The 26545-nt window shown below is 39.1% G+C and overlaps 1 protein-coding gene across 1 annotated transcript; it reads left to right on the plus strand.

Moving 5' to 3' along the window:
* Positions 1-22937: 22937 nt before the first annotated feature.
* Positions 22938-23567, plus strand: LOC129482596 (large ribosomal subunit protein eL18-like). Its single transcript, XM_055278624.2, has one exon. It carries the CDS (start codon positions 22972-22974, stop codon positions 23536-23538), a length of 567 nt encoding a protein of 188 aa, XP_055134599.1. The 5' UTR covers positions 22938-22971; the 3' UTR covers positions 23539-23567.
* The last annotated feature ends 2978 nt before the right edge of the window (positions 23568-26545 follow it).

Raw genomic sequence — 26545 nt, forward strand, 5'->3', positions numbered from 1 at the left:
CTATCCATGTCATTTTGTCCATTGTCTATTTAGATTTGGCTGCCAGACATCAGGATGCTCAGTTAGCTGGCCCAACTCTTATGCTATGTGCCAGTGAATTTACCCAGTTACCAGCCATCCCTGGGTCTGGTCCAAACAGCTATTACACCACATTTTTGACACTTGAGAGACTGAATATACAAACAAAAAAAAATGGTCAGACCACATATGTCAATAGAACTCTGATGCTCAAGCTCTGCAGCAAGCAAGACCTCAACCTCTAGCCATCAGCCCAGGAAGGTCAGGACTTGGTCAATGACTGTCAGATTCCCTCCTTTTTTATCCCTGCTTCCATCTCAGGACCGGCCAGAGAAAGCCAAATATGCTTTCCAAACCAATCACATAAGATGCCCTGCTTCTAGTTAGCCTACCTCTAGCTTCCTCATGCCAACAACCTCCAAGCAGAGCATACCGGGAATTTCTTTTTTTCACTATAAAACTTTCCTACTCCCCTGCCTGCCTCTGAGTCTCTGCCAAACGCCAGTGATGGTGGCTGGCTCCCTTGTTATAGCCAGCTCTGAATAGCCTCTGTTTGTTCTCAAGTGGTGTTCATTTACATCCAAATTCATGGACAATAAATTAAATGAATTTGGAATGATCTCCTAGACATCACGGATGTGGTGGGAGGAAACATGTTGAAAGTAGTCTGAGGTGAACAAAAGTACATTTTTAAAAAGATACTTAAGTTGATATGGAAACCCGTGGTCAGGTGGATTCCCATACGACAAAGAACGTTTAGTTAGGGATAAAAGGAAAGAGAAAGACACACGCTGTTTCTAGAGAATATGCTGTAAGCCACCGAGCCAGGTTAAAGATAAAGGAAATATATTCATAATATAGATTATAGCGCTGGCAAAAAGACAAATTTTGATAAAACACGTGACTTTGAATTATCTATTAGAAATCTATTTTTTTCCAAAATAATCAGATGTATTTCTGACTTTTTTTTAAATATTTGAGGTGTAAAACAAAACCACAAAACCAAAAAAATTATGGGGAAGTAGGGAAGAAATCAAAGCTAGTAGTTACCTCCTATTAGAAAGTTTGAATATGTGGGAGGAGCAAAGTGAATTGAATTGAACTGAACGGAACTGGAGAATTCACAACTGTGCAACCCACAGACTAGTTAAAATGGCTGGATCTAGTCAGTTAGCTCGCTTTTGGAAATTTAACATCCCATTTTTTCTTCTACTTGTCATTACGGTAAAAAAGCTCCCACATTTATACATAAAGCAGTGAGGTCTCAAGTTATGTCATTTTAACATATGGTCTTATTTCTGATATGCTAATTTTGGTAGGTATTTTGGGCAGTTAGTGCTAAAAATTGAGATAAGAAAAGCCACCACCTACATTCTACTAGTTATATTTTCAATTTGTAGTTAATGTTTTCAAATTGCCTGTACTTCGTTTTAATCAGTTTTTATTTTCTATTGTCCTATTGTCACTGTACTGAACCAACTTATGAAATTGGTGTTAAAAAACGATGTGTGATCGCTTCTCGGCCTTTTGGCTAAGATCAAGTGTAAAAACAATGTGTGGCCAGGTGCATTGGTTCATGCCTATAATCCCAATTCTCTAGGAGGCCGAGGCAGGAGGATCACTTGAGCCCAGAAGTTCAAGTCTGCAGTGAGCTAGAATCGCACCACTACTCTCCAACCTGGGCTGCAGAATGAGATCCTGTCTCTAAAACAAAAACAGTGTGTGGCACGGTGCATGATTTCAGCAGCTTAGTTATTAGCCTTTTCTAACTAGAGAGAAATTAATCTTGAGATAATGGATCAAGTAAGGTTTCTCAAATGTATCTCTCCACATGCATACATTTCCAAATTTTCGGCTATATCTCTACTTTATTGTAGTGGCCAATAGCATGAAGGGAACATTTTAGGAAGCACGTCTCATCATACCTGCATCAGACAAGTCATTAGCATTGCACATTGATTTTTTTTTTCATGGAAAAACTGAAATTATTCTCGTCTGTTGACAGGTAAATACACTTCACTAAGTAACTATTTGCAGGGGGTAGGGGGAAAGGGGAGGGAGAACATTAGGACAAATACCTAATGCAAGCAGAGCTTAAAACCTAGATGACGGGTTGATAGGTGCAACAAACCACCATGGCACATGTATACCTATGTAACAAACCTGCACGTTCAGCACAGGCATCCCAGAACTTAAAATAAAATAAAAAGTAAAATAAATATTTGCAATCATAAAGTATTTGGATATCAGCTATGTGCAAGACACTGTGTATGATACTTTGACAGGCTGAATAAAAGATGGAAGATTTATTCTCCAAGTTTCCCAGGTTTTAAAATGTGTTTCCTTGTTTCTACCCTTCAATGTTTCTCTTAGAGACATTCAATTTATGTATCTTGGAATGCCATAAAAATGGTCACATTTTTGTTTATTTAGCACATCTTTTTTTTTTTGGACACTTTGGCCAAACCAATTCAGCTGTATTTAAGGTATGTTTTAATTAAAATAAATATTTCTCGTATTTGTTTTTTCTGGTGTTGGATTATCTAAGCATGTTTAAAGTTGTCCCCAGAAAATACAACCTGACAAACAGAAAATGTTAATTCTGTGAATAATTCCCCACTTGTTTACTAGGTAAAAACATATGGGTCACTGATGAAATGCACACCAGTATGCCACCCGTCCTCCAAAAGTCCCAATTCTCTATGTGACAACACAGTACTTCCATGATTTGGAGGTTATCATTTGTGAAACATACTGTTGATTCAATAACAGATATTTGGGGGAAAATAAGCCATTCTATAAAGCACATATATAGTTGTAAATGTTAAAATAGAGAGGAAAGGTACATCTTAGAATATAGGAAATAAAACTTTCTCATAAAATACATATACATATACACCATTTTTTCTCACAAGTACACCTATGTATATTTCAATGTATGTCCCTCTCTCCCTCCCTTCCTTTCTCTTTCTCTCTCTTTGACTCTCTCTCTCTCATTCTCTTCCTCCAACCAACACACATCATCATCATCATCATCAATGTGGGAAAACACAGTAAATATATTTCAATCTCACATCCCGATTAGCACATGCCACTAGTAGAAGCACACTTCTCACATAAGTGATATAATTCTCACGGTTTGGGTGCCATTTTCCCTTCTTTAAATATTTCAGTGCCAATGAGAATTTCAGCATGACAATATCATGGGAAGTTTAAATTTACTTTAGGAAATTCCCAAAGTAGATAAAGAACTTCTAAACATCACATTCGCACAAGCTAGCTACGTTTAAATAGCAGTGGCAATCCTGACTTTGATTTTCATTGTGGTTAGAGGTTTTTGAATCACATTACAAATGAAACTGGATTCTTTTTATGTCGATTCATCTAATTTTAATTATTTAGGATCAGTCACTTTCTAGAACTCAATAAAGTAAACAGGTTAGATGTGACATTTTGAGGAAAGTTAAACATGGCTCCTAACCACAGGAGAAAAATATAAGGCAGAAGATAGAAGATAAACAAGAATAGAAGATGACATAGCCATCTGTCGGCCTCCCAAAGGATATGTTGTTTCTCATGACAGCGTTTCCTGCTTTCTTTTTCAATTCTATACTGGGCAGCATGTTAGCAACATTCAGGTATAGGATTGAGAGAGACTCAACTGATAATAGTTAACTATCTTTAGGTATTGCTGATATATAGCCCGGCTTGTCCACTAACAGATTTTGGATGATGGTTTTAAAGCACAAGTTTTAACCCAAGACAGAAATCTTAAAGCTACTGAAGAAAAACAGACTTTTTTACATGAATGTGTGTGTATACTTTTCAAGTACAAAGCAAGAGATACCATGGACAAAATCATTAGAGAAGGTAAAGACTTCTGGTTTACTAGAATAATCTTAAACTATCTCATGATAAACAACTAAAAAGGCCAGATCAAATAAAGCAGTACATGTTTTTTATAAGTTTATGGAAGTCTCTGTAAGAAAAAGAAATTTGCAGATGCTAGGAAGAAAGAGGGAACTGAAAATCTGAGAGGTAAGAATGTGTTCTGATGGAGCGGCTATTCTAGAAAATACTTACATAACAACCTAACGGATTGAGTAATGTTTTTCCCTTTGTGTTGGCTTAAAATTCTGTAAATTTTACCTTAGAATTACCAATCTGATATGCACAGATTTTAAGTATGTAAATTGATGATTTTTGAAAAATGTACACACCCATATAACTCATACCCCCAATCATGATATGGAACATCTCCATCACCCCCAGAAAGCTCCCTCAGATCCCCTTCCAGTCAATTTCTACACCCACAGGCAATTATTGTTCTGATTCCTACCACTATATATTCTTATCATTGTCTTCCCCAATTTTATGTAAATAGAATCACAATGTATGTATTCTGTCAGGCACGGAGGTTCACACCTATAATCCTAGCTACTTCGTGAGGTTGAGGTGAGAGGATCACTTGAGGCCAGGAGTTCAAAACCAGCCTGGGCAACATACCAAGATTCCAATTTCTAAAAAATTTTCTTAAATGTATTTTTGTATTCTTTAGTGTGTGACTTCTTTCACTCAACATAATGTTTTTTCGGAAACTCAAGCACGGGGTTGTGCTTTGGTAGTTCATTCTTATTTACTGCTGAGTAATGATGCCTTGTATATAAATGGAATACTTGGTCCAGTGGATAGACATTTGGTTATTTCTTATTTTTTACTATTACGAATAAAAATCCTATACACATTCTTGCACAAGTCTTTTTTGTTTTCATTTCTCTTGGGTAAACACCTAAAAGTAGAATTATTGGGTAACAAAGTAGGTATATGTTTAACTTTTTAAAAAAATTACATATTTTTTAATGTTTAACTTTTTAAGAAACTACCAAAATGTTTTCCTAAGTTATTGAAGCAATCTACAGTCTCATCAGCAATGTGTGATAGTTCTAGTTGATCCACAACTTCACCAATATTTGATGTTATCTTACAATAAATATATAATTTTAGCTGTTCTATGGGGTATAAAATTTTCTCATTTTTAATTGTATTTCCTTAATGACTAATAATTCTGAGAATTTTTTTCTGTTCTCAGAATATGCTCAAGTGACTACGGTATGTCTTCCTTTGTGAGGTGTCTATTCAAGTCTTTCATCCATTTAAAAAATTGGATTGTCTTTTTGTTATTGATTTGTAAGAATTTTTTTTAAGAGACAGGGTCTCACTCCGTTGCCCAGGCTGGAGTGCAGTGGCACAGTCAAAGCTCACTGCAGCCTCCAACTCCTGGGCTCAAGTGATCCTTCTGCCTCAGCTTCCTGAGTAACTGGGACTACAGACATGATCCACCATGCCTGGTTAATTTTTTGTTTAAGAGATGGGATCTTGCTATGTTGCCCAGGCTTGTCTTGAAATCCCAGCCTCAAGCTGTCCTCTTGTCATGGCCTCCCAAATTGCTGAGATAACAGGAGTAAGCCACCTTGCCCAGCCTGATTTGTAAGAATTCTTTGTATATTTCAACTGTAAGCCCTTTAGCAAATATAAATATTTCAAATGTTTTCTCCTATTCTCGGCTTGGCTTTTTATTTTCTTAATGGTGTCTTTTAGTAAGTAGTTTTTAATTTTTTTTTTTTTTTTTTTTTTTTTTTTGAGACGGAGTCTTGCTCCGTCGCCCAGGCTGGAGTGCAGTGGCGCAGTCTCGGCTCACTGCAAGCTCCGCCTCCCGGGTTCATGCCATTCTCCTGCCTCAGCCTCTCCGAGTAGCTGGGACTACAGGCGCCTGCCACCACGCCCGGCTAATTTTTTGTATTTTTAGTAGAGACGGGGTTTCACCGTGGTCTCAATCTCCTGACCTCGGGATCCGCCCGCCTCGGCCTCCCAAAGTGCTGGGATTACAAGCGTGAGCCACTGCGCCCGGCCTAGTAGTTTTTAATTTGATGAAAGACAATTTATCGTTTTTCTCTACTTCATGCTTTTTGTGTCTTGTGTAAGAAATCTGTGATTACCTCAAGGACATGAAAATATTCTTTTGTTTTCTTCTAAAAGCTTTATAGCTTTAGATTTTATGTTTAGGTCTATGATCAATCTCAAACTAATTTTTCTGTTAGGTATAAGGTGAAGAATCAAGGTTTATAGATTTATCCAGTTATTCTGTTGGCTTAAAAGATTTATTCTTTTAATTGAATTGAATTGCCATTGAATTGCCTTGGTCCTATTGCCAAAAATCACTTGGCTATATATATCTGGGCCTATTCTGGACTCTAGTCTGTTATATTAACATATTTTGCTGTAATTTTGCCAATATTCTAGTCTTGATTAGTGTAGCTTTGCAGAAAGTATTGAAATCGAGTAGTATGTCATTCAACTTTATTTATTTCAAAATTTTTTGGCTATTTTAGATTCTTTGGATATCTAATAGCTTTTGGACCAGTTTTCCAATTTCTCACAAAGAAACAGTCTGGGATGGGTGCAGTGGCTCATGCCTGTGATCCCAGCACTTTGGGAGGCTGAGGTAGGAGGATCCCTTGAGCTCATGAGTTTGAGACTCACCTGGGCAACATAGGGAGATCCTGTCTCTATTAAAATATTTTTTAAGAAAAAATTTTTTTAAGTGTGATTGGATTTTACTTGGATTTGCACTGAATATGTGAATAGACTTGGGGTGAACTGACATCTCAACAATTATCAAGTCTTTCAATTCATGAACACGGTATGTCATTCAATTTATTTAGGTATTCATTTTTCTCAGCAATGTTTTATAGTGTTAGGTTAGTAGAGATCTTGCTTACCTTTTATTACACTTATTCTTCTCTTCTTATAATTTTGATGCTGTTGTAAATGTAAAATTTAACATAATTTTTGACTGCTAGTATATAGAAATAAATTTTAATTTTGTATATTGAGCTTTTATCCTAAAAATGTGCTAAATTAATTTGATTGCATAGACTTTTTGTAGATTATGATTTTCTATGTAGATGATCATGTCATCTGCAAATAAAGACAGTTTTACTCACGTTTTTCTGATAAATATGCCTTTTATTTCCTCCTCCCCCATTGCACTGGCTACGACTGTCATGACAATATTGAATAGAAATTATGAGCACAGACATTCTTGCCTTTTTTCTCATCTTATGGGTAAAGCATTCATTATTTTATAATTAAGCATGATGTTACCTGTAATTTTCTTTGTAGCTGCTTTTTATTAGATTGAGGAAGTTTTCTTTTATTCCCAGACTGCTGAGAGTTTTTAACCAAAAATGGGCATTGAAATTTTATAAACATTTTTCTGCATTTGTCGAGATGATCACATATTTTTTCTCCTTTTTTCTGTTAATGTGGGGAACTAAGTTGATGATAATTGTTTCATTTTTGAATGTTAAACCAACTTGAATTGGTTTAAACCCCACTTAGTAATGGCCTAACCTAGAGTTTCAGTATGGGAAACACCATCAATGGGCTTAAAAAATCCAGTTCACTAATATCACAGGGTACAAGAGAATTTTTGTGTCCTTAAGAAAAGATTCACCTAAGGCCGGGCGCGGTGGCTCATGCCTGCAATCCCAGCACTTTGGGAGGCCGAGGCAGGCGGATCACGAGGTCAGGAGATCGAGACCATCCTGGCTAACATGGTGAAATCCCGTCTCTACTAAAAAATACAAAAAATTAGCTGGGCGTGGTGGCGGGTGCCTGTAGTCCCAGCTACTCAGGAGGCTGAGGCAGGAGAATGGCGTGAACCCGGGACGCGGAGCTTGCAGTGAGCCGAGATTGCGCCACTGCACTCCAGCCTGGGCGACAGAGCAAGGCTCTGTCTCAAAAAAAAAAAAAAAAGCTTCACTTATTATGGAGTGGAGAACATTGCTGTGTAGGAGAATTATATGGCAACAACAGATACTGATAAAAATGGGTATTGTTAAGGCAGAATTCTGTAAGAGGATAAGGGAGGAGAAGGGGATGGCTGTTTTCTGTGTCTTGTTGACTCTGGGCAGCAGATTTTTCAACAATAGGGTGTGTTTCAGCCCATTCAGGCTGCTATAACAAAGTGCTGTACACTGAATAATTTATAAATGATAGAAATATATTTCTCATATTTCTGGAGGTTGGGAAGTCCAAGATGAAGACACCAGCTGATTCAGTGTCTATAGAAGACTCACTCGTAGATTCATAGATGGTGCCCCTTGCTGCATTCTTGGCTGAAGGGGCTAGGGTGCTCTCTTCAACCTAATTTATAAGGGCACTAGTCCCATTCATGACAGCAGAGCCCTCATGACCTAATCACCTACCTAAGGCCCCATGTCTTAATATTACTGCATTGAGGATTAAGTTTCAATATATGAATTTGGTGGAGGGAACACCAATATTCTGACTATAGTGGGGTGGAAAGATTTAGATATCTATATATGAATAAGCCTGAAAGGTTGTTCAATTCTGATAAAATTTAAAGATAATGAGAAAAAGATTTTTCTGAGCATGGCAACTCCTATTATACTGTACTTTAAGGGGAATAGAGAGGATTCTGGTATTAGTCCCATCTTCTGCCTCTTTAAAAAGCTATTGGTATGCACTCAACACTGGAGTACCCAGCTATATAAACAAATATTATTAGAGCTAAAGAGAGAGATAGATCTAAATACAACAAGAGTTGGAGATTTCAGCACCCCACTTCTCAGCATTGGACAGATGTCCCAGACAGAAAATCAACAAAGAAACATTGGACTTAATCTTCACTATAGAACAAATGAACCTAATAGATATATACAGAACATTTTATCTAATGGCTGCAGAATGCATATTTTTCTCCTCAGTATATGGACCATTCTCAAGAATAAGCCATATATTAGGTCACAAAGCAAGACTTAAAACATTCAAAAAATAAAAAAAAATCTTATCTGACCACAATGGAATAAAACTACAAATTAGTAACAAAAGGAATTTTTGGAAACTACATAAACACATGGAAATGAAATGATATGCTCCTGAATGACCAGTGGGTCAATGAAGAAATTAAGAAGAAAATTGAAATATTTCTTGAAACAAAGGATAATGTAAACACTACATACCAAAACCTATGGGATACAGCAACAGCAGTGCTAAGAGGAAAATTTATAGCTATAACAACCTACATCAAAAAGAAGAAAAACTTCAAATAAATAAATTAAATTAGAAAAGCAAGAGCAAGCCAAACCCAAAATTAGTAGAAGAAAAGAAATAAAGATCAGAGCAGAACTGAATGAATTTGAAATGAAGAAAATAATACAAAAGATCAATAAAACAAAAAGCTGTTTTTTTGAAAAATATAAACAAAATTGACAAACCTTTAGCTAGACTAACCAAGAAGAACAGATAGAAGACCCAAATAATAAAATCAGAGATGAAAAAGGAGACATCACAACGGCTACCACAGAAACTCAAAGGATGATTAGTGGCTACTATGAGCAATTGTATGCCAATAAATTGGAAAATCTAGAAAAAATGGGTAAGTTTCTAGACATGCACAACTTACTAAGATTGAACCATGAAAAAATCCAAAACCTGAACAGACCAATAAAAAGCAATGAGATTGAAGCTGTAACAAAAAGTCTCCCAGTAAAGAAAAGCCTGGGACCCAATGACGTTACCGCTAAATCCTATCAAACATTTAAAGAACTAATACCAATACTCAAATTTTCCCAAAAAATGGAGGAAGAGGGGATACTTCCAAACTCATTCTCGGAGGCTAGTATTATCCTGATGCCACAACCAGACAGAGATACATCAAAAAAGAAAACTACAGATCAGTCTCTCCGATTAATAGTAATGCAAAAATTCTCAACAAAATACTAGCAAACCAAATTCAACAATACATTAAAAACATCATTCATCATGACTAAGTGAGATTTATCCCAGGGATGCAAGAATAGTTCAACAAATGCAAATCAATCAATGTGATACATCATTATCAACAGAATGGAGGGCAAAAAACAGATGATAATTTCAATTGATGCTGAAAAAGCATTTGATAAAGTTCAACATCCCTTCATGATAAAAACCCTCAAAAAAGCTATAGAAGGAACATACCTCAACATAATTAAGGCCATATATGACAGACTCACAGTTAGTATCATACTGAATAAGGAAAAATGGAAAGCCTCTTAGATCTGGAACATGATGAGGATGCCCACTTTCACCATTGTTATTCAACATACTACTGGAAGTCTTAACTAGAGCAATCAGACAAGAGAAGAAATAAAGGGCATCCAAATTGGAAAGAAAGAACTCAAATTATCCTTTTTTGCAGATGACATGATCTTATATTTGGAAAAACCTAAAAATCAACATACAAAAATCAGTAGCATTTCTATATGACAACAGAGAACAATTTGAAAAAGAAATTTAAAAAGCTATCCCATTTACAAGTGCTACAAACAAAATTAAATACCTAGGAATTAACCAAAGAAGTGAAAGATCTCTACAATTAAAACTATAAAACACTGATGAAAGAAACTGAAGAGGACACAAAGAAATGGAAAGATATTCCATGTTCATGGATAGGAAGAATCACTATTGTTTAGATATCCATACTACCTAAAGCAATATACAGTCTCAATGTAATCTCTATCAAAATACCAATGACATTCTGCATAGAAATAGAAAAAAAGTCCTAAAACGTATATGGAATAAAAAAAAACTAGAATAGCTAAAGCTATCCTGAGTAAAAGGAAGAAAACTGGAGGAATCATGTTACCTGACTTCAAAGTATACTGCAGACTATGGTAACCAAAACAGCATGGTACTGACATAAAAACAGACACATAGACCAATGGAACAGAATAGAAAACCCAGAAACAAATCCACATACCTACAGTGAACTCATTTTTGACAAAGTTGCCAAGAATGCACATTGGGGAAAAGACAGTCTCTTCAATAATTGATGCTGGGAAAACTGGATATCCATATTCAGAAGAATGAAACTGGATCCCTATCTCTCACCTCATACAAAAGTCAAATAAATTTGGATTAAAGACTTAAATCTAAGACCTCAAACTATGAAACTACTACAAGAAAACACAGGGGAAACTCTCCAAGACATCAGTCTGGGCAAAAATATCTTGAGTAATACCCCCCAAAGCACAGACAACACCTAGATTAGTTTCTCTTACCTTTTCTAGAGATGATGGTGATGACAGCAGTCTACCAACGTTTTTGCATATCTCTGGCTCTCCAGATAGGGTAATGAATGAATGAATGAATGATTGTAAATGCCTGGGAGAAGCAAAGATACCCAAGCATAAATTTCCTGTCTTTAAGATTTTGGGCCAGGCATGGTGGCTCACGCCTTTAATCCCAGCACTGTGGGAGGCCGAGGCAGGCAGATTACCTGAAGTCAGGAGTTTGAGACCACCCTGGCTAACATGGCGAAACCCCATCTCTACTAAAAGTACAAAAATTAGCTGAGCATGGTGGCATGTGCCCGTAGTCCCAGCTACTCAGGAAGCTGAGGCAGGAGAATCACTTGAACCTGGGAGGCAGAGGTTGCAGTGAGCCAAGATCGCTCTAATGCACTCCAGCCTGGGTGACAGAGCGAGATTCAAAAAAAAAAAAAAAAAGAAAAAAGAATGGATTTGTCTATGCACATTGCCACATTCAGGTGAGCAAGAGTTTGGAACTCACTAGGTAATGATTAATGCCGACCCCAAGCAACATATACAGCTGCAGGACGGCCAGCATCCTTCAGATGCTCCACACAAATGGATACATGATTGGTGAACTTCCCCCGCTGAGTTGTTAAGTGGGGCCATGCTAGCTTCCCAGGCTTGAAAAGAAATGAAAAGGACAATCTCCTAGGACATTTAGGCCACCACACCAAGAAGGTGGCCTTAGCTCATAAGCTTTCTTATGGCTCCCCTCCACACATAAACATCTCTGTTAATATCCACACCTCCTTCCTCCAAGTGGTCAGATTTTAGATGTCTTAGTGACCCCACAATGGCAAAGTTTTTCTTTGTTCAATGCTCCAGGCAAGATTTAATCACAGCATCTTGGAGCTGGAATGGCCCTTAAAAATCTGGTCAAATCAAGGCTGCTGGGATTCAGACTTTGTGCCTCCTGGCTTCTCAGTCTACAGTGCTATTGCATACCTTCTCTATTCAAGAAGAAGGAGGAAAACACTTCATTTGGGCCTCGGTGAAAGTGAAAAGGAAAAGAGAGGTGAGAATTGACTCTCTGCCCCATTGAGTAATGGTAAGTGGAGGAGAAAACAGGCCAGTGAAGACAAGGGGACTGAAACAGATTGGGGAGGGCAGTGAGAAGCTTAAAACCTATGAGTAGGGAAGGTTGCAGTGAATGTTGTTAGGAAGCAGACAGGAACACATGGAAGAGTCCAGGCCATGAGTCAGAAGCAGGAGAGGCTTTTGAGCAGTCACAGTCCAGCAAGCACCACCTTAATGGTAGGCAGCTACTGTGCAGATGCCTGCCTGAGCCTCCCTCTTGGCCAGAGGCAGTCACAGCTGAGTGGTGAGTCAGCACCAAGCAGTCATTCATCCTTTTTTGAAGCCAAGACTCTAGTCATTTCTGAAAAAATAATAAATACAAAAGGATCAAGGAGAAACTGTTTTTATTTTTCCTTCATAAAGAATGTAAGTGGACCTATTATATGTTTTACTAATAAAAGCAGCCACGTCTTAAGAGCACCATGGGTGCTACATTAATAAATTTCGTCCATCATTGATGCTGCCAGTGGTGCCAAAGGATAGATGTTGTTTGGCCAGCAGTGACATTTGAGGATCTTTCAATGCACCACTGTCCACCAGAAAAACATTTCCAAAAGCCACGTGAGGGCTTTTACTCATTTAAGAGGCCAGAGTGAGCCAGCTCACCATCACATGTATTTCAATAATAGACAAAAATAAATTCTGTGCAACCAATTGTCTCAGCAGCTCCTTCTCCACATCCCCAGAGCCTCTGTCTTATTTCCTAGTGGCACATACCAGCCTCTCCTGTTTCACTAAACCCAGAGTCCACCCTTCTGGGCAGCACTTCCATGCATGAGCCAGTCACAGTATAGGCCCTGTACTCAAATATCCCAATTCAAATCCTGCTTCCACCACTTACCAGCTATGTAAAACTTGGGCATGCTTCTTAATTTCCTTAAGAAATTTAAGCTTCGATTTCCTTTATTTGCATAACAGAAAATATTATAGTACCATGGGGTTTGCATCAAATGTAATCATTTGTATAAAACACATATCACTGTATCTGATGCATAAGTGCTCGGTAAATATCATCATCACCATCACTATCATCAACATCACCACCACCACCATCACCATAATCATCACCATCACCATCATTACATCATTGTCACCACCACCATCATCACTACCACGATCACCATCATAATCACAACTACCAACACCATCACTGTCATCATCACCACCCTCACCATCATCACCATCTCCATCATTACCATCTCCATCATTACCATCTCCATCACCATCATCACCATCTCCATCACCATTATCACCATCTCCATCACCATCATCACCATCTCCATCACGATTATCATCATCATCATCACCATCACCCTCACCACGACCACCATCCTCATCATTATCACCACCCTCACCCTCACCTTCACCATCATCATCACCATCATGATCACCATCACGATTATCTTCAGCATCATTATCAGCAGCAATAGCAACAGCGGCATCTCAGGTCTTTTCCCCACTCAGGCTATGCCTGTCCTGTGTCTTCCTCCCTCAGCGTGCTGTTCTCCAGCACTGATTTGCTAAACCAATGTGTGCCAAAAGCAGAGAATTTGGGCAATGCTGGGACTGAGAAGGAACATGTTTGACCAGATCTTTTAGAACATTTCAAACCATACAAAGCAGGTGAAAGGCTGGTCCCTATTTATTATACTACAGTTCTATCCAATGGAAGGGTGTGATGCCTGGCAAGGGCATCCCAAAAAGTTTTGGCCAATTAAATAATATCTGAAACTTTTTGGACAAGCAAACCAAGGCATATGCCTCTTGTTCATATCTGGTGGTTTCTAAGCTGCTTCAAACAGGAAAGCTACTCTTGAATTCAGTCTTGTGTGGGAGACAAGGACATCCACAAGCAACTAACTGTACCATCATGGGATAATGCTACCAGCCAGATGATAACAGTCATAAAAATGGTAATGACAGCTACTATTTATTGAGTCCAACTATATGTCTTGCATTATACTGGTCAATTACCATATCTCAACATATTTAGTCTTTATAACAACTCTTCACAGATGCTATCATGACCCCAATCATGCAGATGAGGGAACTATAGCAATGTGGTCAAAGATCACCCAGTTAGCAAGTGGCAGAGCTACTTCAGTTATTTTTGAGTTAGGTCCATCTGACTCCAAAACTACTAATCCACATTGGGTGGCTGGAAGGCTGAGAGAGGCAGCCATGGGAGAGCACAGCTGAGGAGTGACTGATTTCATAAGAAAGGGAGGTGGGAAAATCTTCACAGAGGGGATGAATTTGACCTTGTAGAAGGAGTTTGCTAGGGCAGCAAGAAAGGGCTTTTTAGCAAAAGAAGCCATGTGAACAACCATATGGAAACATCCTGGATTTGGGGACCAGGGAAGGATGTGCACAGCATGATGGCAGCACAGAGCACATGAAATGACGCCAACATCTTCCAGCCTGATCCTTCTGGGTTGACTATAGTGTCCCAGAACCAGCACAACCGCCTTGCTTCTTTCGCAGCTGGTAGGGCATACGATGTTGCCTTGCCCCATTACATTTTCCAATCTCTTCTTGCTCTCCTCGACTCCAGATGCTGTGCCACCTGACATGTAATACTGCCCTACTGGGACTGGTCCCTGGCTTCCTTTCCCGATCATCATTAATTCCTCCAAATAGTCTGCTTCCTGTCACTCAGAACAATCAGCTCATAGAATCTAGCTTAAGACAGAGGACATTTTCCAAGTGCTGTCTTGAGCCCCCAAAATAGGCTTAGACATTACCTTCTAGGCCAGAGGTTCCTAACTGCAGATACGTAGATGGGCTCCATAGATTCACAAACCATTAGAATACACGCAAAAGTATTGTAGCTGAAGTTTTAAGGGAAAATGAAGCTCTCATTAGAGTCAAAAAAGGAAAGGAAACCTGGCTTTTCCAAAAGATTAAAAATGATATCAGTGCTGGGCTGTTCAATACCATTTGTAGCCACTAGCTACATGCAACAATTTAAATTATCTAAAATTAAATAAAATTTAAAATTCAATTACTCAGTCTCACTAGCCACATTTCAAATGCACATGTGGACACTGAACAGCACAGATTCCAGAACATTTCCGTCTTTGCAGAAAGTCTGATTGGAAAGTGCCAGCATAGGTAACGGGGAGCTGTTGAGGATGCTGAAGAGGGGAATAACATGATGAGCTACGTAATTGGAGAAGCTAACTGTAGCAGCAAAATGGAGGACAGATTTGGGAGGGAAAAGCCATAGTCAGGGAAAGCAGCTGGGAGAAACTGATTGTGGTAGCAGTGGGAATGGAGAGGAGGTCACAATTTTGAGGAATGTTTCAGAGCACTTGAGGAAAGACTGAGTCAGGGGATAGAGGCAGAGAAAGAAGACAAAGACAACTCGAAGCTTTCTTATTTGAACAGTAGAAAATGCTTTCTACAGAGCTCCTGTCTGGCCTCCTCTTTTGCCACTGCTCCCTTCATTCACCTTGAACACCCTGGGCCAGGTCCTGTGTCAGGGCCCTCAAGGTGCCTTTCCCTCTGCTTGGAATACTCTTGCTCTAGGTCTCTGAAAGTCTCCCTCCCTCACCTCCGGCAAGGGTTTGTTCACTGGTGCCTTGTAAGCATGAACACTAGGAGCATCGCGAAGCAGATGCGAGGGTGAGGAAGAATGATGAGTCCTTCTGCGTGTGCTGAGTTTGAGGGGGTCCCATAAAATGCTGGTTATAGGTCAGCTGATCAATATCTGACACGTGTTCACTGAAGAAGGGTAGACTGTGTCCTGACAGGCCTGATCCAGAGCAGACTTGGGAAACAAGCAACACCACTCTCTCACCCCAGGTACCCAAGGCCTTCTAGTACCTTCTATCTTTTCAAATCTTCTCCCCGAAAATGTCCTGATACACTTATTAATACTAAGTCCTAAAACACTAATATGTGCAATGTTAGCCAACCCAAGTAGTTTTCATTTTAATTTGGAACAGGGTCCTAAGCTATAAGACTGAATCTCTCATGGTGGGGTTTTATGAATCAATGACAAATCTGTCGAGAACACACTTCCCTACTTCTCCCACCCAGAATAACTCATAGCTGGCTTTCTGATCTCCTTTGAGCTGACTAAAGCAATTTTTGAAAGGCATTCACTAGTAAGTGGACAGAAAAATTCTTTGTGACTAACTCCTCATTACTCAGAAAATTTAAGTGGATCAAACATCCCATCCCCTCACCCTTTGAGTATGTTGGTAATCACAATGTTACTGTATAATGTGAAATTTTCCAAATAGAACTAAACTCAGGTCTATAAATACACATGATTAAGGCTTCAAATATAGCACTGCTTTATTTTCATGGGGGCTATTTCTGTGTGGTGATTGCCTGGCTGATTTGCAATTTCAGAATACAAATGGCTTTTCTCCATAACTAATAGGAAACTTGGCAGGGTGCTGCACACCCAGGCCCTCTGTGAAAAAGTCTGTTCAACAGTGGCAAGTGCTCTTCTTCTGAATTATATAAGCAGGGCTGACAAGAGGCAACGGTACAACTCCATATCCTGCTAAGTTGAAATAGTGTCTGTTTGGTTTTTCTTCTGGTGCGAGAGGAGTACTGACTTTTCTTGCAATAAATAATAACATGATCATGAGCATATATCCTTATTATGTTCTAAATTAAATACACAAATTAGGTACACATTAGGAATAAATGCAAATGAAGATTTCTCTGACCTTGGATTCGCAAGGAACTAAAAAATTTTTAAATACAAATGATGTAACTAAATATTACATCATTCTTAAATAAATTTAAATAATAATGATGTAAATAAATTAATAACCATGGTGACTAAACCAAAGAGGAACTGCATGAAACAACTTATGGCTTTATCAGCAAAACACTGACTAAAGAGTTTATCATCTCCATTTAATAGAGAGGAAAGTAGGTTTATGATCTTACTGTATTCTCAATATCATAAAGCAATTTTTCTAATATCATCATAGACAATAAAACCAAACTCTGAGCCAGACCCTTCTAGGTAAACACAACAAAATGGTTATATTTTGAAATAGCTTAGATAATGACAGACTTTGGAGTCAAAGCTCTAATCCCAGTTCTCTCACTTATTAATTTTGTGGCTTTGGACAAATGTGGCTTAGGGAAGTTTTCTCTTAAGTATAATGGTGATTTTAAAGCAGTTTTAGACAATTTGATGTGTCTGAGAAGATAAAAATTAAAGTTAGAAGTTGCCAAGGCAATTAGGACTTGTAGAGAATCAAGAAGCCAGAGAGAAGAGGGGTGCAAAAATGTGAGGCCAACATCAGCAACAGTTTTCAAGTTATTTTCTGATTAAATTGTACAAGAGGCTCGAAAGTCAAAAAGAAAGTGGGTGCAAGGCAAAGTAGGGTTTCAGACAGTCTCATAATGTTATGCAGACAAAACCTGAGTTCAGAACTTGTCAAGGAGGACCTGAAAAATATCCCAGGCGCCTAGCTGGGATCTTTACAGGGCTACATCTTAGGAAGAGGGTGAGCCAGAGCTAGATGGACCTTCTCAAAGACAGCAAACCAGCCAGGGAGGCAGCATGGTCCCAGCTGGATTGGCGTGATCTGCCTCTGGCTCCTTGCAAAAGAAGAAGGTAAATCCTGTCTGGAGGGAGAAAACATCATCCAGAGCCTGCGCAATCATTCAGATACAATGTCAGGCATTCATTAAAGAATTGTCAGGCATAGCAAGATACAGGACTGAAAGAAAAATCTGACAACAGACAACTCCAGATACTGGAGTAATTGGGCACACTAAAATAACTGTAATCAATATGCTCAAGAAAATTGGTGACAGGAGTTTGCTCAAAGAATTGGAATTTGTTAAAAGAGAATAGAATGAAAATTATGAAGATGAAAAGTACAACTAAAATTAGAACTCAGTAGATGGGTTTAATAGCAAGCAGAGCAGAGCTGAAGAGGGGATTGGTGTGCTGGAAGAAAAGTGAGTCAAAAATACGCAGACTGCATCTAGGCACCTTCTAGGCAAACTGAGGAAAATCAAAGACAGGCCAGGCATAGTGGCTCACGCCTATAATTCCACCACTTTAGGAGGCCGAGGCAGGCAGATCACTTGAGGCCAGGAGTTTGAGACCAGCCTGGCAACATGGTAGAATCCCATCTCTGCTAAAAATATGAAAGTTAGCCAGATGTGGTGGCACAGGCCTGTAATCCCAGCTATTTGGTGGGAGGCTGAGGCAGGAGAACCGCTTGAACTGGGGAGGCAGAAGTTGCAGTGAGCTGAGATTGTGCCACTGCACTCCAGCCTGCATGACAGAGCAAGACTGTCAAAAAAAAAAAAAAAAAAAATCAAACACAACATTTTAAAGAGCTGCAAGAGAAAAGAGACATTATCTTCAAAGGAGCAGAAAAAGACTGAGAGCTGACTTTTCCAATGAGAAACAGAGGCATAAGAAAATAAACTGACAATTTTTAAAGTGCTTAAATAATTGACAATCTAGACTTCTATACATAGTGAATATACCCTTCAAAATTAAAGGTGAAAAAAAGACATCTCCAGACAGAGAATTTGTCAGCAGCACATTTGCATGAAAGGAAACATTTAAAAGCTTTAATTCTTCATAAAGAAAGAAAATTATCCAGAAGGAAGCATAAAATGGTAGGAAGGAATGAAGAGCAATGGAAAGGGTGAATCTAAATGAATATTAGCTTATAAAACAATAATAATGTTTTGATTACAAGGTAGAAAAATTACAGCCATGAGCCGCGTGTGGTGGCTCATGCCTGTAATACCAGCACTTCGGGAGGCTGAGGTGGGTGGATCACCTGAGGTCAGGAGTTCCAGACCAGCCTGACCAACATGGTGAAACCCCGTCTCTACTAAATACAAAAAATTAGCTGGGCTTGGTGGCAAGTGCCTGTAATCCCAGCTACTTGGGAGGCTAAGGCAGGAGAATCGCTTGAACTGGAGAGGCGGAGGTTGCAGCCAGCCGAGATCACACCACTGCACTCCAGCCTGGGCGACAAGAGCGAAACTCTGTCTGAAACAAAAAGGTAGAAAAATCTCTATACAAGAACAATTGCACAAAGCAGTGGCCAAGGTAGTTGTTTTATAAGGTCTTAGCATTGGCAGCATCATCTGGGAAGTGAAATAAGTATCCATTCTTAGTAGACTGTAATAAGCCACAATGCCTGTTGTAATCTTCAGGCTCACGGGTGAAAGAATGAATTACTAACAAACTAATAGAATGGAGAAAATGGAATAATTAAAATTCCTTTATATATCCAAAAGAAGGCAAGAAAGATGAGAAAAAGGAACATAAAACATGGAGAAATAAAACAGTTAAAGTAAATCAAAATACACCAGTAATTACATAAAATTCAAACATACTCTAATTAAAAGACAAAGATAGCTTGACTAATTATATATGTTGCTTACAAAAAAAATCCTTAAATATAAAGAAACAGAAAGATCAAGCAAGAGGATGAGAACACCTATGCCATGACAAATCTAACCAAAAGACAAGTGGGGTAGTTATATTGTCATATAAGACAAGGTACACTTTAAGTCAAAAAGCATTACTAGAGTTAAGGACATTTGCTATTGATGAAAAGGCCCATCTACCAGGAATATAATTCTAAATTTGTGTATATCTAATAACATAGTCTTGAACTACATCAAGCAAAATATGACAGAATGCCAAAGTGGAATAAATCAGCTCATCATCATAGAGTACCCCTCCATGCTCCTGTAGGGTGTGCCAATACAAGACTGCTCTTTTCTCAGGCCATTTCTCCATAGGGTTGAGTTTGCAGCAAGTAGCCTTGGGGGATGAGGTTATGTCTCCTTCTGGGACAAAGAGCAGGCTTGTTTGATGCTTGCTGTAAAATGCATTGCCCATTATTTCTCTCCTATAACACAACCCACTGAGCACTCAGGCCTTCAGCTGGACCCTTCACATTACCTCTGTAGGGCTTGGGGAGAAGGAGGAACTGACAGAGGCAAACATGCTGACACTCATGCTACTTACTGTGCTGAGTGAGTCTTCTGCTTATCACCCAGGAGTCTTAGGCTTTCTGCCAGCAATGCATAACTTATTAGCTTGTAAATAGGTACAATCAAATCCCAAGCCCAACAATATGTTGCTTACAACAGAAAAATCCTAAATACAAAGACACAGAAAGGTTATGTAAGAGTGGAAAAAATATGCCATTCAAAAAGCAACCAAAAGAAGCCTGGTGAAGCTATACTAATATAAGACAAAGTAGATTTTAAAATGAGAAGCATATTGAGAGTTAAAGACAGACAGTTGTAAATAATAATAATAAAGACTATCCATCAGGAAGGTATAATTTTGTTTGTATGCTTTTAATAACACAGCCTCAAAATACACAAGGCAAATTTGATGGAACTAAAAATAGAAATAAACCTGTAATTACACTGAGATTTTTTTAAAAACACACATTTCACAGTAACTGATAGAACAAGCAGACAGAAAAAAAACCCACAAAACATGAGGGGGTATAAGGGATTTGAACAAAATGATTAACAAACTCGGCCAAATTTTTATATATACCTAAGTACTATAGAATATACAGCACAATCTTTCCAAGTGTACGTGGAACATGTACTGGAAAAGTCATGAAAAATTTAAAAGGATTATCATAATACAGGCTAGGTTCTCTGACTGCAGTAGAGAAGCTAGAATTTTTTTTTTTTTAGAGACAGGGTCTCTCCCTCTGTCGCCTAGGCTAGAGTGCAGTGGCACCATCATGGCTCACAGCAGCCTCGACCTTCCTGGATTCAGGTGATCCTCCTACCTCAGCCTCCCAAGTAGCTGGGACTACAGGTATCTGCCACCATGCCTGGCTAATTTCTTTCATTTTCTGCAGAGACAAAGTTTTGCCATGTTGCCCAGGCTGGTTTCAAACTCCTGGGCTCAGTCTGCCCACCTCAGCCTCCCAAAGTGCTAGGATGATAAGCATGAGCCACTGCATGCAGCCGAAGCTAGAAATTAATAACAAAAAGAAGAAAAATGCCCAAACGCTTAGAAATTAAGTAATCCACTTTTTTTTTTTTTTTTTTTTTTGAGACAGAGCCTTGCTCTGTCACTTAGGCTGGAGTGCAATGGCACGATCTCGGCTCACTGCAACCTCCACCTCCTGGGTTCAAGCGATTCTCCTGCCTCAGCCTCCCAACTAGCTGGGATTACAGGCATATGCCACCATGCCCAACAAATTTTTGTATTTTTAGTAGAGACGGGGTTTCACCATGTTGGCCGGGCTGGTCTCCAACTCCTGACCTCAGGTGATCCACCCACCTCGGCCTCCCAGAGTGCTGGGATTACAGGCATGAGCCACCAAAGCCAGCCCACTTCTTAAAAAGTATTTTTTGTTGAGGTGAAACTCACACAAAACTAACCAATTTAAAATGAATAATAACATGAAATTTAAAATTTTTCATTTTAAGTGAAGAATTTAGTGGCATTTAGTGCATTCCCAATGTTGTGCAACCATCATCTCCATTAATGTTCTAAAACATTTTCAGTGAAAATGAAAAAACATGGGTTAAAAACGAAATCACAATGGAAATTAGAAAACATTTTGAACAGAATGTTAATGAAAATGTGATACAGCATGTGTGGGATATAGCTAAAGCTGTGCTATGAACATATTATATATTACTTTTCCCAGTATAAATCTGAAAATTCAGCTTTATAATGGACAAATTCCTAAGATAACACAACTTACCAAAACCAACACAAAAAGAAATAGTGTAGTCTTACATTGATAAATACATTGAATCTGAAATTTAAAATCTTCCCACAAAGAAATCTAGCCTTAGATTGTTTCACTGTTGAATTTTTCCAAGTGTTTAAAGAAGAAATAATATCAATGTTACAAAAAACACTTCCAGTGAATAGAGTACTCAAAAAACAAAACAAAACAAAACAAAACAAGAAAACACCCTGCTGCCTGTAATCCTAGCACTTTGGGAGGCCAAGGTAGGCAGACTTCTTGAGTCCAGGAGTTTGAGACCAGCCTGGGCAACGTGGTGAAACTCTGTCTCTACAAAAAATACAAAAATTAGCCAGGCATGGTGGTGTGCACCTGTAGTCCCAGCTACTTGGGAGGCTGATGTGGGAGGATCACTTGAGCCCAGAAGGTGGAGGTTGCAGTGAGCCAAAATTGTGCCATTGCTCTCCAGCCTGGGCCACAGAATGAGACCTCGTCTCAAAAAAAAAAAAGGACTTCCCAATTCAGTTTATGAAGTCACTCTAATCTTGATATTTAACCTAACAAGTATGGTACAATAATAATTATTATTCTGATAGACCAATCTTTCTCATAAACATGAATACAAGAATGCTAAATAAAATACTAGCAAACGTAATATAATAATTATTTTAAAAGATTAGGATTGTAAGGTTAATTTAATATTTGAAAAAAAACAATGTCAACTTCTACTTCTGCTCATCCCAGTACATCCCCACTATAATCAAGTAAAAGTGGACAAAATATATGAAGCAACTATTTTCAGACATTGACCAACAGGCAGCATAGTTTCATCATCCTGGAGAGGAAGAAAAGGAAAAAGTTAGCCCTGTGATTGCCCTGGCTTTCGCCTACAGGCAATTTTTGAAGAGCAGCAGTTTGCCTTTACCAAGGGGGAACCTAAGTAGAAGCCCAGCAGTCTCACTGAATTTAAGAGACAGAAACTTGCTCTTTCCGGTCCTGGCCGAGAAGGAGGCGCCATCATGGGAGTCGACATCCGCCACAACAAGGACCGGAAGGTTCGGCGCAAGGAGCCCAAGAGCCAGGATATCTACCTGAGGCTGTTGGTCAAGTTGTACAGGTTTCTGGCCAGAAGAACCAACTCCACATTCAACCAGGTTGTGCTGAAGAGGTTGTTTATGAGTCGTACCAACCGGCCGCCTCTGTCCCTTTCCCGGATGATCCGGAAGATGAAGCTTCCTGGCCGGGAAAACAAAACGGCCGTGGTTGTGGGGACCATAACGGATGATGTGCGGGTTCAGGAGGTGCCCAAACTGAAGGTATGTGCACTGTGCGTGACCAGCCGGGCCCACAGCCGCATCCTCAGGGCAGGGGGCAAGATCCTCACTTTCGACCAGTTGGCCCTGGAGTCCCCCAAGGGCTGCGGCACTGTCCTGCTCTCCGGTCCTCGCAAGGGCCGAGAGGTGTACCGGCATTTCGGCAAGGCCCCAGGAACCCCGCACAGCCACACCAAACCTTACGTCCTCTCCAAGGGCCAGAAGTTCGGGCGTGCCAGAGGCCAACGGGCCAGCCGAGGCTACAAAAACTAACCCTGGATCCTACTCTCCTATTAAAAAGATTTTGAATGCTGGAAAAAAAGGAAAAAGAGACAGAAACTTGGGAAGACTGTGCTGGCTAGAATTTGTAAGGCAGAGTAACTAAAAGGAGGAAGTTACACAAAGAAAGGGCTCCAGAAATCTAAAGAGGGGTCGGTCCCCTTGAGTCTTGGCTGAATACTAATCTGTACATTCATGGGGTGAAACTTCCTGAGGTCAAAGGACAACTGCCTGGGAGCTCTACTAAACGATTCCTAGAGCTCATACAATAAAAAAGGTTTTAATTTATATCAACCCAAGTAGAAATACTTCATTGAAAACCTGGGGCATCCAACAGGAACCAGAGAAGGGTCATAGATTGGTAATGGAGCTAAGTTAGCCCCAGAGTAAAGGTACTCTACACCTGTGTAACAAAGCTTAAAAACAAACATCAAAAAGGTAGATCTAATCCACATGTAACTGCCTGCCAAAACAAACCTCAACACTCTTTAAAGGAAGACTACAAAATCCAAACATCCAACAACACAGCATTTGTAATGTCCAGCATCCAATGAAAAATTACCAGGCATGTGAAGAGTAGCAACTTATGGCCCTAATTAGAAAAAATCCAATCAATAGAAAAAATAAATCAATGTAATCCACCACATTAACAAAATAAAGAAAAGCACATGATTGGGGAGAGAGAGCATTAGGACAAATACCTAATGCACGTGGAGCTTAAAACCTAGATGACGGGTTGATGGGTGCAGCAAACCACTATGGCACATGTATAAATACCTATGTAGCAAACCTTCACGTTCAGCACAGGTATCCCAGAACTTAAAGTAAAATAAAAATAAATAAATAAAGGAAAGCATATGATCATTTTGATAGATACAGAAAAAGCATTTGTTAGAATTCAGCATACATTAATGATTAAAAAAGAAACACCTAGCAAGCTAGGAATAGAAAGAAATTATTAAAATCTGATACAGATTATATGGAAAAACCTATAGCAAACACTATACTTAGTGGTGAAATATTGAACGTTTGCCCCTAAAACTGGGAAGAAACAAAGATACTTGTTCTGACCACCTCTATTCAACATTGTACTGGAGGCCTTCAAAAGGCCAATAAGGGCGAAAATGAAAATGAAAGGCATATAGGTAGAAAAGGAAATTAAAAGTATAAAGATTGAAGAAAAAAACTTTTGTATTCACAGATGACATAATTATGTATGTAGAGAACCCAAAATAATCTATAGTCAAATTATAAGAAATAGGAGAATTCACTGAGATTGCTAAATACCAGTGCAAGATACAAAGATGTATATCTATATATTAGTAACAAACAACTAGAAATGTAATTGTAGAAAGTATCACTTACACTAGTATAAATAAATACCTAGGAATAAATTTAACAAAAAATGACGATGATCTTTATACAAAAAACTATAAAACGTTATTGAGTTTAAGAAGGCCTAAGTAAATGGAAAGAGTTACCATATTCCTAGGTTGTAAGATGCCAATTTTCCCCAAATTGATCTATAGATTTAGTGTAATCCCAATAAAAATCTAGTAAGTTTTTTTGTGGAACTGACAAAATAATTCTAGAATTTATACAAGGACTAAAAATTGCCAATAATCTTGACGAATATAGCTAAAGGATATACAAAAGTTAATCAAAACTTATCATAAAGTTACAGTAATTAAAACAGTGAAATGTTGGCAAAAGAGATGAAATATATACCAATGAAACAAAAGAAATTACAGAAACAGATCCACATATATATAATCACTTGATTTATGACAAAGATGTTACCACATTGTAGCGCAGTGTACTGTAGGATGGTCTTTTGAATAAATAGTACTCAGTTAATCTGCTGAACCCTACCTCACATCATTCAGAGAAATGGATTTGAGAAGGCAAACACAAATGATTCAACTTATACAAAGATTAAAAACAGGCAAAACTAACTGTGATAGAAGATGGGACCTTAAAGATCAGCCAGTCTAACTTGGTTTCAAAGCGGCAGTGTCGAAGCAAGCTGTTCTTATTCCTTCTTGTAGAAAACCAAAAACAAATATACAGCACCAAGATTATCACGAGAAGTATTTTAGAACTCAAGTTATGAAGAGAGATGGTTCTTGGGGCCACAGAGGAGTGGAAAAACACTGAGAAGACTGTAAGAAAATAAGACTCCCTTTCTGCTGGGCACCAAGTCCACAGAAAATTTTCCTCCAACTTACTTGGTCACTAGTTTCTTTTATCTTTTCTCTCTCTTTTTTTTTTTTTTTTTTTTTGGTGAGATGGAGTCTTGCTCTGTAGCCAGGATGGAGTGCAGTAGCAGGATCTTGGCTCACTGCAACCTCTGCCTCCCAGGTTCAAGCAATTCTCCTGCCTCAGCCTCCAGAGTAGCTGGCACTACAAATGCCCACCACCACATCCAGCTAATTTTTGTATTTTTACTAGAGACGGGGTTTCACCGTGTTAGCCAGGATGGTCTCGATCTCTGACCTTGTGATCTGCCCGCCTCGGCCTCCCACAGTGCTGGGATTACAGGCGTGAGCCACCATGCCCAGCCTCACTTGTTTCCATATTGGAGAAAGTGAGATTGATGTGGACAACCAGTTTTCCCATGATGTTGGGTTTCCTGGCGGGAGACCTGTCCCTCTCTTAACCTGCAGAAAGTATCTTGAGTGCCTGAAGAGAGAAATATCGCTGAGGACAGGCAGAGACAAAGGGGGAAGATGGGATTATCATCCCCAGCCCTGGAAGCTCTGCTCCGTAACTCTGCCAAAGGAGATGCCAAATCAGAGTGGCTGCTCAGCAGCACCATGCTATAGGAGATCCATCCCACAGATCCCCTGAGCAAAAACCCCTAGCCGGCCTTCCTACAATGCCAGAAAATTCCCTTTGGAACCTCTCCTATTCAGGAAGAGCTGTGCTCGGAGTGTTTACTGGAGCCAAGGTGAAACCTGGGCTTAAGGCACCACCTAGAGCTGAAAAGGAGGCAGTGACC

This window comes from Symphalangus syndactylus, chromosome 5 (genome assembly GCF_028878055.3).
Source record: "Symphalangus syndactylus isolate Jambi chromosome 5, NHGRI_mSymSyn1-v2.1_pri, whole genome shotgun sequence".
NCBI classification, from domain to species: Eukaryota; Metazoa; Chordata; class Mammalia; order Primates; family Hylobatidae; genus Symphalangus; species Symphalangus syndactylus.